The sequence below is a fragment of the Geotrypetes seraphini genome, chromosome 4 (assembly GCF_902459505.1).
Source record: "Geotrypetes seraphini chromosome 4, aGeoSer1.1, whole genome shotgun sequence".
Taxonomy (NCBI): domain Eukaryota; kingdom Metazoa; phylum Chordata; class Amphibia; order Gymnophiona; family Dermophiidae; genus Geotrypetes; species Geotrypetes seraphini.
This window is the reverse complement of record NC_047087.1, coordinates 286,865,294-286,882,340: the sequence shown is the minus strand read 5'-3', so window position 1 is coordinate 286,882,340 and position 17,047 is coordinate 286,865,294. Positions and strand designations below refer to the sequence as shown.

The 17,047-nt window shown below is 43.3% G+C and overlaps 2 protein-coding genes across 6 annotated transcripts in view; one reads left to right on the top strand and one right to left on the bottom strand.

The window, feature by feature from the left end:
* Window positions 1-8,571, bottom strand: part of ARMH3 (armadillo like helical domain containing 3) — a 284,642-nt gene extending 276,071 nt beyond the window's left edge. For 2 of the 5 annotated variants that reach the window (XM_033941138.1, XM_033941142.1), the window contains exon 1: window positions 8,161-8,295. The gene's annotated coding sequence lies outside the window, so the exon portion shown is untranslated. Of the gene's footprint in view, window positions 1-959; window positions 1,070-8,160 lie in introns of those variants that run through there. The other 3 variants (XM_033941140.1, XM_033941139.1, XM_033941141.1) reach the window with 3 other exon arrangements.
* HPS6 (HPS6 biogenesis of lysosomal organelles complex 2 subunit 3) lies at window positions 8,554-13,725 on the top strand. The gene has a single exon (XM_033941137.1). The coding sequence runs from the start codon at window positions 8,786-8,788 to the stop codon at window positions 11,150-11,152; it is 2,367 nt and encodes a 788-aa protein (XP_033797028.1). The 5' UTR covers window positions 8,554-8,785; the 3' UTR covers window positions 11,153-13,725.
* The last annotated feature ends 3,322 nt before the right edge of the window (window positions 13,726-17,047 follow it).

Sequence of the window (17,047 nt, the reverse complement as noted above, 5' to 3'; positions counted from 1 at the left end):
ACCTTCAGCATTGAAAATTTGTGGACAAGACAGTAGGAGCCATGCTGTACATCCAGAGATGGAGCCATGGAAAACATTCAGGTATGGCCAAGCCCTACCTCCAGAGATGGTGCCAGGCATCTCATATGACAGTCTGCTGAACCACTAGGCGTAGCCATGTTTTACCTCCAGCAACTGAGCTGAGTCGGACAGCAGGGAGAGCAGAGCCCTCATCCTGAGATTGACCCAAGCCCATGCCTGCCAGCCCAGAAGAAGCATGCCTTGCAACCAGACAGAGACCAACACAATGCTTCCAAGAGAAACTATGCGCTACACCTGCAGTGAGAAACCAAGTTGGGCCATCAGGAGAGGAAAACTCCTGCTTCCAATGGCAAACCATAAGCAGTCATGGGGGAAAGATTTTTTTTGTCAAGACAGAAGGACTATGTTGTATAAACTTGTGTACAAATAGGGATTCCTGCACACATGAGCTAGCAATACAAGGAACATTGGGAGGAGTCAACAGTTCCCAATGAGTGAGGATGCTGAAACCAATTCCTTAACCATGTATATAGTCAAAGGAAAACCAAGTGCTTAAAGTTAGAGATGCAAAGGTACCACAGACCCCACAGAGTTGGTCCCCACGGATGAGTTCTCAGGCCAAGGAAGAAAAAAAAGTTACTGATCTCAGGAAGAAAACTACTTCAAATTTGACCCAAGTCTACTGCAAAGGCAGAAATGACGCTCTGATGTCCACTACAAAAGCAGTAGGAGGGGAAACTGCTTTTAACACTCACTGTGACCAAGATCACCACTCACTCCAATTCCTTAAGGAAACTCCACAGTACAAAAAAAAGTCCACAGTTATGGTCAGACAGTACAACCAGATGCAGAAACACCAGATAAAAGGCAAGGAGAAAGAACAGAACACCCCCACAGAAAGCTCTGGAAGGGAGTACAATGGAAAATTAGGTTTTTACCTTTGATAGCTTCTTTCTGTTAGTCCCTTCCGGATTCCATAAGCTAGATGTTCAATTCCTTCCTTCCTGCAATCCAGGAGTTGCAGAAATCCAAACACTTTTCTGAGCATGTGTTTCTCCTACCTTAGAGAGCGAGTTAGAGCCCCCTACAGTTCAATCCTAAAGCCAAGCAACCATACCGGAACCAATCCAGGAGAAATAAGGGGGCACAGGGGAACCTCCCTGGCAACAAACAATTTCTGTTAAGAGCAGTTCTGCAAAATATAAAAACAAGTAACAAACAGGCAAAATGCAATACAGAAAAAAGACATTGAGGAACAATGTAGAACTAACCTGCTGTGTGCAACGAGCACCCACATGAGACATCCTTCAGTTAATTATACTCAGAGAATTGGAAAATTCACCATAGGATCCATAAACTGGCTGGAAAGCCTGCAAAGAGAGTAACTGAGGCAGAAAGAAGCAGGCTATTCCAAACAACTGAGCTCTGTAGCAGAGCAACCACCACATGGGCGTACTCATGTCGAGACGGAGCCCGGATCAACCAGTCGTCTAAGAAAGGATGTACCTGGACACCCTGCCTGTGGAGAAAAACCGCTACAAGAACCTTGGTGAAAGTGTGGGGGGGCTGTCGCAAGCCCAAACGAAAGAGCCATGGCTTGAAAATGCTATTGCAGAACATGGAAACACAGAAATCTGCGATGCTCTGGAAAAACTGGCATATGGAGGAAAGCCTCTGTGCAATCCAAGGATGCTAGAACTCCCCAGGAGAGACAGCAGCGATGACTGTGTGCACGGTTTCCATTCAGAAATAAGGAATTCGCAGGAAGCAAGTGACTGACTTGAGATCCAGAACGGGCCTCCAGTCCTCTGAGCCGCACTTTGGCATGATGAAGTATAAAGAGCATCTGCCGAAGCCCAATTTGTGTTCATGAACGGGTTCTAGTGCTCAGATGTCCAAGATATGCTGCAAAGTAGCATGGACCCTTGACTCCTTGTTCAGCCAACCTGCCGGCGAGTCCAGAAACAAGTCAGAGGCAGGACAAAGAAACAATTTTTTTTTTTAGATATTTATATACAGCCTATCAAGGTTATCTAAGCGGTTTACACTCAGGTATTCAATCCTTTTTCCCTCTCTATCCCAGTGGGTTCACAATCTTGTGCTCCTCCCGAATGCTGTCCAGTACTCATTTATCCAAGGACAGGAGAGTCCAATCCTAGTAAAACGGAGCAAGGCAGCCCTCTGGAGGGCTGTTAGGAGTAGAGAATGATACGGGGACAAATTTTTCCCCTTACCTGTGAGAACTCATTTTCCCATCCCAGAGAGTTCTTATCCTGTCCGTGCCTTATTTCTGCAAGTTTTATCCTCAAACACTTTAAAATCATATGTGTTCGAGGCTTGTGTGGTTAAGGCAGAGCTTACAGGAATGGGGTAGGGATAGAGACAGGGACAGCAACAAAACTTGATGAGGCAGGGAAATTGAGTTCCTGCAGGGACGGGAACAAATTTGTCCCCATGTCATTCTCTATTTAGGAGCAGTAATTGCCTGGGATCCGGATGTCTGAGGACAGCTGGAATGGAAGAGTTGTCATGGGGAATATTTCTCTGAGGAAAACGACATGAAGGACAAAAATTTACTACCGTCCTCACTCAAAGTCCAGCGAAATTTGTGCACAGGGAGAGATTTAGAGTGGCTATCAGCAACACTGGCCCTGAGGTCATCCAGACCTGTCCCAAAAAGAAGCTGACCCTTGAAAGGAAGTCTGCTTAAAATGGCCTTGGAGGCAACGTCCCCAGCCCAAGCAGGCCAGCACGCAAACACCAGATAAGCAGTAAGAACTCGAAAGAGATCAAAAAGGGCATCCGCCCCATAATCCACATTGTCCAAAACTAGCTGGGGACAGACCTTCACTTCCACAGAGGGCACCCTGTGCAATCTCGCATGAGAGGCATGCACCACAAAGGAGGCTGTCGCCTGGAAACCTGAAGAAGCCATTTCAAAAAGTTTTTTTAATTAAAAAATAAATAAATAAATAAACACACCACTGTGCATACTGGGAGTCTTAAGCGTTACTCCTCCAACACAAGGGCAGTCCATCGCAAGGTATCCTGCGCCATGGCGGAATCCACCTTAGGATGCTCAGAACTGCATCATAAGATAGATTCCGCCATGGAGCCAGCAGAGAAAACTTAGACATAGCTTGAGAGAGCAGCCTGGGCATCCCATTGTCCTGTAAGCAGCCAACAAGCTGTGGATTGGATGGAAAAATTATATATATTTTTTTGCTCCTACAAAACCCCAGCAATAAAATGGTGGACAAAGACATGCTGTAAAGGCCTGTTGATGGAGGAATTCTCATCCAAATTCAAACTTTCAGGGCGACCGTGTTGACTAGTCCCAGCAAGGGTATCAGCCGGAACCAAAATAAAATACAGTGACAGGAGACAAAGATGGCATAATAGCTGTATGGCACAATGCAATCGAGCTCAGCCATAGCCAGATGAGAGGGCTCCTGAAAAGGGACCTCCACCACTGGTGCAACTGGTTTAGAAGAAACCAACGCACCCACCAGCTGCATCCAACAACCTGGGATGAAGAATCACTTTCCAAAGGAGCTGGAAAAAAAGTTTGGTGACAATTCACACAATGTGCACTGCAGACCCTGCTGAGGCGCTCGCACCATGCCAAAAAAGTTCCCAAACTCGGAACACAGGCATTTGGCATCAAACCCCAGAACTGCCTCTGGGCGAGATTTTTCCCAGAAATCACAGATCCAGACCTGCTCCCCACCACTGTAGGACCTGAAAGAGGAGAAGACCGAAGCTCCCACCCCTTACCCTACCGAGTTGTGATACGCAGTGTATGGTCACAGATTCAGCGCCATCAAGGCACACATCGCCAGATTAAGGGCTGGGGAGTCCATCCCAAACAATTTTTAATCAAATCGAATTTGAGGCAGAAATAAAACTTTGAAAAAAAAGATAGCCACCACCAGCAAATTTGTGCCAAAAATGGTGGAAATGAACAAAATCCCCAAAACAAAAAATAGCTATTTATGGTCTGGGAGGTGGGGGACCTGAACCCTACCCTCAGAAACTGTGAAAAATGAGTTTAAACACGTTTTACAAACCTCCCCCGACATTCCCATAGGAAATAATGGAGATTTACTCACAGTCACTGAAGTGCCTTCCTTGCCTGTCAACTTTTTCACACAGCAGCTGAATGGAGAAAAAGATTTTCTGCCTCTAAATAGCTCCAAATTAACCAGATTTGAAGATATTTGGACTGCCAGTCAGCCAGACACAGACTGTAACCTCCGCCCCCAAGGATCCTCTCCACATTACCAGGGGCAAGAAATGTAGCCTGCGCTCTGAAATCTGGGGGATTTTCATTCAGGATGCATACAGCCTGCGCTTAAACCACTGACAAGGTCAGTGGACAAGCAAATTCCCAGGGGAATGGACCCCAAGTCAAAGAATGGTGACACATAGCAGGCTGGCTCCACAGATCCACCAAAGTTTCTCTGTGAAGCAGCAGTCCGGACTCGTGGGACTGAATCCTTTCCTCTGACAGAAGACCACCGGAAATGGGTCTCAAGGCACTGAAGCCACTGAAAAAGACAAACTTTAAGCAAAAAATAAGAAAACAAAGCAGAGCAATTCAAAAGACTTCTGCTAAAACAGAATTGCTCATCCTCCCCCCTAAACCCACCTCTCTGCTTCCCTCATTCTCCATCTCTGTGGACAACATTCTCATCCTTCCTGTTTTGTCTGCCCGCAATCTCTGTTTTGACTCCTCTCTCTCTCTTTCACCACCTAGATACAACATATCACTAAAACCTGCTGCTTCTTCCTCTATAATATTACCAAAATCCAACTCTTCCTCTCTGAGCACACTACCAAAACACTTATCCATGCCCTCATCACCTCGCGCTTAGATTATTGCAACTCGCTACTCTCAGGCCTTCCGCTTAGCCATCTCGCTCCCCTCCAATCCGTCCAGATTTCGGCTGCACCACTCATATTCTGGGAGAGCCGCCTTACTTATGTTATTCCTCTCCTAAAGTCACTGCATTGGCTTCCCATCCATTTCCGAATGCAATTCAAACTCCTATTACTGACCTACAAATGCACTCACTCAGCTACACCTCTCTATCTCTCTTCGCTTATCTCCCCCTATAATCCTCCCCCTCTCCCCCCCCAGTGAGCTCCGCCCAGCTGGTAAGTACCTCCTACCTTCTCTTCAACTGCCAACTCCAGACTCCGTATCTTCTGCCTTGCTGCACTATATGCTTGGAACAAGCTGCTGAAATCCCTCCAGCAGGCTCCGTCTAGAACTGTTCAAGGTCCATTTAAAGGCCAACCTCTTTGAGAGTACTTTCGACTCCTAACTCCTCTCTCTCACCTTGGGTTCTGCATCCCCTACCCTCTGTGTCATGTCTGTCTGTCCAAGTTAGATTGTAAGCTCTTCTGAGCAGGACAGTCTATGAATGTAGTATGTACTGCGCTGCGTACGCCTTTCAGTGCTGTATAAGTAATAAGTAGTAGTAGTAGGGGGCTCTAACTCACTCTCTAAGGTAGAAAGAACACATTTTCAGAAAAGTGTTTGGATTTCTGCAACTCCCAGATTGCAGGAATGGATTGAACACCTAGCATATGGAATCCGGAAGGGTTGTAACAGAAAGGACTTGAACTCAAAAACAAAGTCCAGGTATCTGCTGGTACAGGGGACTTTAAGTCCATGCAACTTCCAAAACACAAGCGCAAACCAACTGCAGAACATGGTTCAGGACAAGGTGTCTTTAAAAGATACCATCATAAAAGGGAAAACAGAGTATCTCGATAGTGAGATTGCAATACAGGCCACAATAGACCAGGTTTCCTTAAATACAGAGCAGGCTAATTTTAAATATTGCAAGTTATCCCTGCCAACTGCTGAGCAAATTGTAAATATATATGACAAACATTGTTTGAAATGTCTATAGGCAAATGCAAGAAGCCTAAGAAACAAGATGGAAGAGTTATATATTTAACTAAATGAAAGGATAGATTTTTTTTTTTTTTGGTTTGAAACAATTTTAGTGAGAAGCAAACAAACAGAACAGATCAAAATCAGCCAAACAAAGTTCAGATACAAAGGCATCTCTGAGACCCAGTGGAAGGAAGATAACCAATGTTACACTGTTATACTGTGGTACAAACTATATTGCAGTGATAGGGTGGATTGAATCAGTTGAGGCATAGCATTATACTGTATGTTAAGGAGGACCTTGAATTGAATGGACTGAAAATTCTACTGGGGCAGAAACACACCTTGAAATCCTTATGGGTAGAAATTCCATGTGTAAGGGTGAAAAGAATAGTGATAGGAGTGTACTACCATCCACCTGACCAGGATGGACAGATGCTGAAATGTTATAAAATATTTGAGAGGACAACAAACTGGGTAACACAATAATTATGGGTGATTTCAACTATCTGTTATCAACTAATAGCCATAAAGCAAAGTAGAATATCAATAAATACATAACCATCTACTCTCTTATGACAAATTTTTCCCCATCCCCATAGGAACTCAAATTTCCCATCCCGTCAAGTTTTGTCACTGTCCCTGTCCCATTCCTGCAAGCTCTGCCTTAACCACATAAGCCTCGAACACTTATGATTTTAAAGTGTTTGAGGCTTGTGCAGAAGAAGATGGAGCTTGCAGGAATGAGACAGGGACAGAAAAATAGTTTGCGGGGAAAGGAACAGGAAAATGTGTTCCCGCAGAGCCGGGTAAAAATTTGTCCCGGTGTCATTTTCTACTACACAGTTCTTTTATTAAAAAAAAAAAAAAAAAAAGTAGAGGAAAAAAAGAGACCTCAAATATAATCCAGGAGCAATGCAACAGCCTTAACTATAACCAAGCATGCTCACAATCATCATAGGTCTCAAAGAAAAAAAAATGCCACAAAAATCCTTCCAAATAAGCAGAAGTAGTACACCCACAGCAGGAACAAAATCCAACTGGAAACTTCACACTCTTATATGATAAATATTACAAAACGCTGGAACAAACACATAACTAAAGTGTATTTATCAAATCTTGCTTGTAGTCTTAGTTCCAATCAATCTAGCAAAAAAAATCCCAACAGGAGACCCTGTTTTTGCCAGCAGCATCTTCAGGGGAACTGCACAGTTCAAGGTGAAAGTAGAACTGCAGTGTGTTGTGCTATTTTCACCATGTGGTTCCTCTGAAGATGCCACTGGCAAAACGGGCTCTCTCACTTTTCTTTGCTAGATTGATTAGAGCTAAGACTACAAGCAAGATTTGATGATAAGTACACTTTAGTTATATGCTTGTTCCAGCTTTGATTATATTTATCATGTGAGAGTGTGCAGTTTCCAGAATTCCAGTTGAATTTAGTGGGTGTACTACTACTTCAGCTTATTTGAAAGATTTTTGTGGAGATTTTTTCTTCCAGACCTATGATGATTGTGAGCATGCTTGGTTACAGTTAAGGCTGTTGCACTGCACTTGGATTATATTTGAAGTCTCTTTTTTTCCTCCACTTTTTTTTTAAATAAATGAGCTGTGTAGTTGCCCCAGACAGAAGAGAGTAGGAACCGACAAGAGGAGAAGCAATTCTAGATCTAGTCCTTAGCGGAGCGCATGAATTGGTGCAAGGGAAGTAAAGGTGCTGGGGCCGGTTGATAACGGTGAATAACATGATCACATTTGATATAATCCCTGCCAGTTGCTGGTGCAAGGATCTCAGGGGCACACCAGACCCTCAAAACAAATTCCCTAACTCTTATTTCCAGTTCAAACCATAACGTCACCGGTTCAAGCCTACCACCACCTTCGTGTGCTCATCGTTACCGGCTTTGGCTCCTTCTATGCCAGCAGTGCCTTCCCGACCTATTCTTTAAAACTACACAGCGCGTTTGAGATACAGTTAGGCCAGGGTAAAGTGAGGGAGTCTATCCCAAAATGTGACAGGAAGCCGCTGAAGCAGGCAGAGATTATTTTCCTTCACTCAGGAGAGTGGACTTTGTTATTACACAAGGGGAGATTGTTGGGCACAAGAACCTTAAGCCCTAACAGTTGCCAAAGGTCCATCAAGCCCAGCATTCTGTTTCCAACAGCAGCCAACCCAGGTCACTTGTACCTGGCCGGCTCCCAAGGAGTAAAACAACCATCTGAGCTCTTCTTACCTCACCCCCTACTTTCTCGCCGCGAAAGTGAGGTAAAGGCTACTCGCGCGCACCTTTCCCTCACCTCCGTTTGTCTGTGGCACCAGCTGTCACACACGCCGCCCCCCGCCCCTTCTCATCGCGAGCCAATCAAAGGCTCACGTACATCGCTGAGGCTCTTTCCACGCGCCGGAGATTTCAGGCGTAGGCTGCCTCGGTTCTGACGTCACAATCTCTCTCTCTTTTTATACATTTTAATACTTTTTAAATAAACCAAAAAATATCCCTTCTCCTGTCCTAAATCCCACTCTGTATTGGGCTGCTGAGTGCAACAAAGATCTGTGGTAAAATATAAAGGGCGCTAGCAGCCCAAATTCTTCCTCCCGGCCTGAGGTGTCAACCCCGCTGCTGACTTCATTTTACGGGGACGGAAGTAATATTCTTTTTGCTTCCTACATTAAAAAAAAGCAACAACCCACCCGGATGTAAATAAATAACTTGGCTTCTCAGCCTAGAAACCCTCGTGATGTCAGAAGGAGGGGCTGTGGCCGAGGAAGGAGTGTGGTAAATAAAGCCGGCGGGGCTTTCCCGGGCGCCCTTAGATGTCGGCGGCTGAGGGAAACGACAGCCGCCGCTGTGCCCCGCCATGAAGAAGTTCGGGGCTCTGGAGCAGCTCTCGGATTTCAGCGACTTCGGTCGATATCAGCAGCTGCGGGAGGCGCTGCAAGGCCGGCCCGGGCTGCTGCGGCAGCTCCGGGCCAGCCCGGATGGTCGGCATCTGCTGCTCCTGCTGGCGGCGGAGCGGAGGCTGCTCTCCTTCGATCGCCTCCCGAGGGCCGCTGCGTGCTGTCTGGAGAGAAGCTGGCCGTCGCAGCACCCGCACGTCGCCGAGATTCTCTTCGTGGACGCCGGAGGAGCCGAGAGCGGCGCGGCGCGGCCGGGGGATGCCCCCTGGGTGCTGGTGATCGCCTGGGAAAACGGCCGGGCGGAGGTGTGGCGGTACCGGCAGGCCGGCGGCTGGGGGCAGCTCCAGACCCTGGAGCTGTGTAGCAGCGCCCGAGCTCGAGTCGCCTCGGTCTGCAGCCACGCGGGGGGTGTCGTCTGGTGCGAGGAGAGGCCTCCCGCCGAGGGCTCGGGCAGGGCGAGCGCCTTGTTCAGCTACTGCATCTGCCGGCGGGGGCTGGCCTTGCAGGGGCGCGACGTGACGCTAGGCCCCGTGAACATCGTCCTGCACCACAGCCCGCAGTACCGGCTCCTCTCGTCTCACCGTGATGTGTTTTTTGTACCGGCAGCCTCCGCACTGGGCGAACTCTCCAAGCTCCTGCTCGTCTGGTCACCCCGGGCAGGTAAAATCACTGTGGTCTCCCCCTCTAGAGGCTTTATCCACAGTACAAGCCTGGCCTTGGGCGAGTCGGATTTCAAGAAACTCTTGATTGAGTGCGCTGGGCTCTTACCTTCCATAGAGACCGTAGAGATCCATAGTTTGGCACTTTCCTACTGTGGCGACCTTTTGCTGCTCAGAAAACAGGGTGACATTGATTTACTGCAGAGGAATGGGGCTGTGAGGCATGTGTATAGCTTTTCAGGACTCCCCCTCACGTCGGACGAGGAGGTCCAGATGCAGATATATGGCAATACATTTGCTAGTGTTTTGGATAGAAGTTTATACCTCGTTGATGTATCCACTGGGAGACTGATGGAGAAGAAGATCTTGAATGCAGAGGAAATGATATTCATGAAGCCTTCAAAAGATGGCAATATCCAGTTCCTAACTAAAACTGGTATTTATGCTATCCATTTCTCTAATGATGGTATTGGAAAAGGGGATAACTGCAGGTCAGAGCCAGCATTGGTAGAGATGGTGTTTGAGGAGGCTTGTAAATATTATCAGAGAAGAAGCCTTAGTAACACAAAACTCACTGTGGAGACTCTGAAAAATGGAGGTATGTTTCAAGCTCCTATTGCGTTGGCATCCATTTTGCAGAGTTATAAAAAAGAAAATCTTCATCAGTCGTATACAAATTTATTAAGTACTTTGAGCAGTGAGCTACAAAGCTACTTGAGTCTAGAGCTCCTTAAATCACATATCATTGATGCATCAGAAAGCAGCAGTCAGCAGTATTGTGAGGATTTGGTGGACCTGGAGATGAGTCGCCTTCTTAATTCAGACTTAGACAAAGAAAATCTAGCTTATATCAACACTGTTTTCAATGCTTTCCCTAAAGCAGCTTGGAAAGCCATAAAAAGAAACTTACAGCTCCAGTGGAATGGAGATGGCAAACTGGTAGCCAGAGCTGTACCTGATGTATGGAAGAAAATTTTGGGTCCAAGCTCTTTGTTACAAGAAGCCAATCTGAATGGGGCACTTCCACTGTTTGAGCTGATATGCCAGTCCTTGTACAAGTTTAAACCAGCATGGCTGCCTAGTTTTGTAGCAGAACTGACTCAGCAACAAGTTAGTTTTTCTTGGAATTATGGATGTAAAGAGAGCTCTGAAAGTGTTCCCTTGTACAAGAGGGCCCTCTCAGTCCTGACAAAGAGACACGACAACACTACACATAATGATGCAGACATAGAAATCGAACTTCTGCTGTGTAGTGAGCGACCTAAAGCCATCATGCAGGCTGTAACTATATTGATTCATTCCAGACAATGGGAACGAGTTGTTGAGGCTGCACTGACTTATTCCAAGTTAAGTCCAGTGGTTAATAAAGACATTTTCACTACTCTTTTGGCACAGTTTGCCCAGCATCGGGAGTTGGATTCTTACCTTGGCAAGCTTTGGGAGATTTGCCCTAGAGATATGACAGCGACTGACATCCTTAATATTGTTTTACAGCACATTCCAAAATCAGAGGAAGACCAAACTCCGTTCCCAAACAGTGAAAACCAGCTTACTATTGGCTTGCTTAAACCACTGTTGAGCAGAGTGCTTCAGTATCATTCTAAGTCTGACATATATGTAGATGTTGTACAGACTCCAACTTTTCCTCCCCCCACCCCACCAAGGTAGCATAGGACAATCAGAGAAGTTAGTACTGATCCTGCTCTTCAAGGAGTTAGCTAGCTTGGATTACTCCAGACTCAGAGGACTACTTCTTTGTCCGCTTTATAATATGTAAAGTATCTATTACAAAAATGCCAGGCCTGAGTTACTGCAAAATGAAACTGTTCTGTACTCTTCCACACAGACAAATGTTTTACACTCGCTTCCAGTTCTGTATTTGTCAGCTGGGCAAAGTGTTTGGAACCACAAGGATTTGATTACCAGGAAAACAATGTAGTCTTTGACAGCCTGTTAAGTTGACACAACCGTCCATGAAGTGTGAGCATTGTTGCTGATAGACCAATGACAGTAATGTGTATTTTTAGTAGCCATAAGAACTTATCAGTGAATTGTTTAGATTTCATCATCTGTTTTGAAAGAATGCACTTTTCAAAAATCCTTTAATAATACAAACACGTTCTTCATGTACTCAAACTTGGATTTCTCCAAATCACCTTATTTTGTATCCATAAATGAATGCCTTTATAGTAAACTGTTTTCAGACTTTCAAAACAGACAATCTCTTGTAGGTTAGCATGGCAGTGCTTTATTTATTTTTTTTAAATAAAAAGCATGTAGCATAGCATCTTTAGAGCATTAATAGTCCTATAAATGAAACTAAGGTAGGGTATGTTTCCTTGTTCATTATACTCTGTGCAGTCTCGTGTGCTAGTCTAATATAGAGTAGACTGGCCCCATTTTGTTTTGACACATAAAAATAACAGAATTAGTTATCATGCAGTCACTTAGAAAACAGGGTTAAGAAAAAATTGACCATTTACTGTGGTGTTGGAATGTTTTTTTTAAATATTAGATTAGTTAGTTTAATGGTTAAATGAAAGCAGGTTATAAAAGATGGCTGTGCTTTTGGATGACATTTGCCTGAAGTCTGAAATCATGACAGATGGGTAATAGATGAACTAGTAGAAATTTCCTGAATTATTTGTTTTAAAGAAGACTCTTGTTAATTGGCAAATGAATATTAACCCCTCTCCTAGGTACATTAGTTACTTCATGGCTGACATCTCATAGCTCTCCACTGTGTAATAGTATGGCCACTTGCTTAGTAACCTTAAGAGTTGAGTTTCACTGAATGAATACAGTTGCCATTTATTTTGATTTGTAAGCCTAAAACTTACTCTGCCAGGAACCAAATATGACGCACAGTTGCTGAGCTGAAACACGAGCATAGCACACAAGGTTGCTTTTTTAATATATATATATATATATATGTGTGTACAGTATTGAACAAGATAGCATCATCACTGTGTTCTAATTCTATTTATTTGATTTATGTCAGATTAAGTTTTTAACCAGACTTTTAAGTTTCTTCAGCTTTTAGGGTTAGCAATTATGTGGTTTAAAAGGGTTTCTTTATCATTTGGATACACAGCTTTGTAAATATTCTATAGCATGTGTTTAAGAGAATATTAATATGACCTTCACAGCAAGTTACTTTAGAATATGGAACTTTTTTAGATAGGACTAATGTGATTTTACTTATAGGACCACATTCTACAATTTAAGTGTGACGGGTTGGGTTTTTCATTAGCTGGTTCCTTCACACAGCTCCTACAAGCAGTGCCAGGTTATGAAGATGACACTTTGGTAAAAAGACTAATTTTCATTAGGAGCAAAATAGTGATACCCATGTTCAGGTCACAGCAAATTATTAGAACTATCACCCATTTGACAATTTACTAGGTGGTTCTAAAATAAATTTGTTACGCCAAATCACTACTCCTTTTGAATAGGTCCACTTTTTATTTTCTGTACCACTCAGTGTTGAGTTACCAACGTTGATAGCCATTTCACCCTCCAGGAGAATGTATGCATAGGCTACTGGAATTCTTTTTTCTAGCTAGTTTTATGATGCACGTTTAAATGTGGTGGTTATGGCAGCTGGAATGCTTTGGGGTTTAAGAACAACAGGTTTCTCTCCATGTAAGAACACTCAGTGTTACCTGTAAAGTAGCTGTAGCTTAGACCAGAGTTTCTCATCTTGGTCCTGGAGAACCCCCTTGCCAATCAGGTTTTCAGGATATCCACAATGAATATGCATAAACTTGCACTGTATACACTGCCTCCAATACATGCAAATTTCTTTCATGCATATCCATTGTGGATATCTTGAAAACCTGACTGGCAAGGGGTTACCTCCAGGACTAAGTTGAGAAGCACTGGCTTACACTGCCCTGAGGAACAAATTGCCTGTGGAATCAAACTGATCTCACAGTAGTTTAGTATTAACCATGTATTAAAAATGCCATTCAGGGGTATAGAGAGGTATGCCTGCTACTGCTTACTTGCTGAAATTTTTAATTTAAGCTTAATCAGTATACTTTAAAGTAATCGGACAGAGTCAGTTGTATTCTGCCTTCATAAAACAAGAGCGGAAGCTTTGTTTGGGTTTTGTTTACAATTACTATTCAACTACTTAAATTTTATTAGTAGAGTGAGCAAATTCAAAGAATTCTAGTATTAGTCATACACGTTAAAGCTCACTTTTTCCATACTGTTTGCATTTCTTAAATATCTGTTCCCCAACTAAAAGGGATACATACACATTTCAAACCTATCACTTCATAAATGTTATTTCTCAGTGGTGAGCTATTAGGTAGTAGATGGTAGTGCTGCCCGATTCAAGAAAAAAAAATTTGATTCAGCCTATTGAATTGATTTTTCAATTCAATTTTCCTGCTCAATTGGGTGTTTTTTTCAAACATTCTGGGGTTTATTTTATAGCCTCTTCACCAACTCCACCCTCTTCCCCCTTCCACCCACACTGGTGCTGTGGTGTAAACAAAAAAAAAGACATTTCCTCTCTCTGTTAAATCCTAGCTCATGTTCGTGGTCTAATACCAGCTCTGGCTGGATACACATTTCAAATCTGACATATTGTAATCACAAGGATAGCACAAGAGTATGTGTGTGATATATCACGGTAAAAGACTGCTAATCATGCAGGATTATATGAGGAATTAGACAAGATAAAATGAAGCTACTGAAATGATAATCTTACAAATGTGGGATAACCTCAAAGGTTAGGTTAGCCTTTAGAAAGCTAAACAACAACAACAAAAAAAAACCAAACTGTGCAAGATTGCATAACATCAAAAAGTAAAAAATAGAGATATGGTGTCATAAAAATTAGGTGAGAAAATGGTGACTCAAAAAAGTGGAGCACAAAAAGCTCTACTACAATCATAAATTGATAAAAGGAGGAGCCTCAAGCTCATATAACTAAAAAATAAAATGCCATGACATTAAAATGTAATTATAGTATATATACAGCGTAGCATGGCTTAAAACAACAATACTAATATAGGATAAAATAAAATCTTATAAAACATGTATGCAGAACAATACATTCCTGATGAGCTGTATGGAAAAATAATAGTAATTAATACTAATATGTGAAAAGAGAATCAGTGAAAAGGGGCAAAAACAGGACAGCAAAGAAACTAAAAGTCCACGGAGCGATGTGCAGAGATCAACCTGTGCATATAATGTGATACAAGCACCAATGTGCTAGAGCGATCCGAGTGAAATGATGGGAAACCTAAATAAAAATGGTCTAAACCTAATCTGGCCACGAGGTAGCACAGAATTTGAGCGCAGAAAACACAATAATATAGGACACCGCCACAAGAGAGTAAAAGCAGAAACGTGTGCAAAGAAACTCAAGTGACAAGACGCTCCTAACAAATATTATGAGGATATGTACTGACAACGGCAAATATCTGAAAGGAGGCAGGACGCAGCATGCACACAAGAGGCTAGAAAGATAATAAGGACCGTGCAGGAAATCCAACAATAAATATAAATGTAAAACAAAGTAGTGTTAGTACTGATATGCTAGAAATGATTCAAACAAGAGAAATTATAGACCGACTAAAGAGTGAATAAATAAATAGGACTTACCCAAATACAACCGCAAAAGAGCACAAGATATGCAGTGTAAAAAGATGCCGTGGGAAACAGAAAGCAAGGATATGCTAGGGGAATGTGACATGGAGGCACATGATTGGAGGAGAACAATACCATGTGATGAGCTGTGTGAGAGAGTAAGGGGCTGTGCCAAAACTATCAGCCGGATTGTAGGCAGTGCAAAAAGAGGGGGGGGGGGGGACTGAGGCAAAATTACATGAAGGCACGGGGATGAGAGCACCGAATCGGGAGGCCGATTTTTTAAAAAAAGAAACCGATTCGAATCGGAAATCGGGCAGCACTAGTAGATGAGTCCTGTAGCTTAATATAATAAGTATTAATCATGTGTGTATTTGAGCTTTCCCTTGTACATGATCTACTTTTCTGCTCCTGCCGGGATAAGGGGTTGGATTTAAAAGGTGACACGTGGAATAGATCTAATACTGGGCATACTCATTCAATCATTATTTTCTGTAGACATTATTACATTGGAGACATATGAGCGCCCCTCCCCCCCCATTTATCCAATTTACATCAGAATGTAGCAATTTATAAAATGTAGAAATCCAATCCCACCCTTCAAGCCAAGTACTATGTGGTATTCCCACATCCATCAGAAAGATTCAGCATTAAACATAAAAATTGCCGCTATTGGGTCAGACCAGTGGTCCTTTGTGCCCAGCAGTCTGCTCACGCAGCAGCCCTTTGGTCAAAGACCAGCACCCTAACAGACTAGCCCTACCTACATGCGTTCTGATTCAGCAGGAACTTGTCTAACTTTGTCTTGAATCCCTGGAAGGTGTTTTCCCCTACAACATACTCTGGAAGAGCGTTCCAGTTTTCTACCACTCTCTGAGTGAAGAACTTCCTTACATTTGTACAAAATCTATCCCCTTTCAATTTTAGAGAGTGCCCTCTCGTTCTCCCTACCTTGGAGAGGGTGAACAACCTGTCCTTATCTACTAAGTCTATTCCCTTCAATACCTTGAATGTTTCGATCATGTCCCCTCTCAATCTCCTCTGTTCCAGGGAGAAAAGGCCCCGTTTCTCTAATCTTTCACTGTACGGCAACTCCTCCAGCCCCTTAACCATCTTAGTCGCTCTTCTCTGGACCCTTTCGAGTAGTACCGTGTCCTTCATGTACGGTGACAAGTGCTGGACGCACCAGGGCCCGATACAGTGGCATGATAACCTTCTCCAATCTGTTCGTGATCCCCTTCTTTATCATTCCTAGCATTCTGTTCGCCCTTTTCGCCGCTGCCACACATTGCATGGACAGCTTCATCGACTTGTCGATCATAACTCCCAAGTCTCTTTCCTGGGAGGTCTCTCCAAGTACCGCCCCAGACATCCTGTATTCGTGTATGAGATTTTTGTTACCTACATGTATTGTACTTTGGCTTGTTGGGATGAGCTGAGTGATGTCCTGCTCCAGGGCCAGATTGAAACTAAAGAAGCAACGTTGCCCTTAAGCCATTGTATATTCATAGAAAATGTTGTGCTAATGCCCTCTGCACTTGAGATTAAGGCTACCAGTATGTGTTCTATTAATGAAATTCAAGATCAATTCAACTAATAAAACCTAGAAAACTTAATTCAGTTTGGAAATGGATTCTAGTTAATAGCCAGCAGCACACACATGGCAATTCTAAATGTGAATTAGGTATGCATGCATTTAACTTTTTTGAAACAGAATGAAATTCTCCCTTACCACCCCTTTCCCTCACATATAATACTACTCAAATTACATTATTGTTGAGTTTAACTAAAGAAAGGAGGGTATAGTTAATGTTCTTTGCAAGTTTCTCTTGTAATTGTTCAAATACTGCTGAAACAAATGGTATATCTTTTGTAGGTTGCCTTTCATTCATAAAGGCTTAAAACTTACATTACAGTTCTTAGTATTTCAGACACTTCCATTAGCCACTGCTG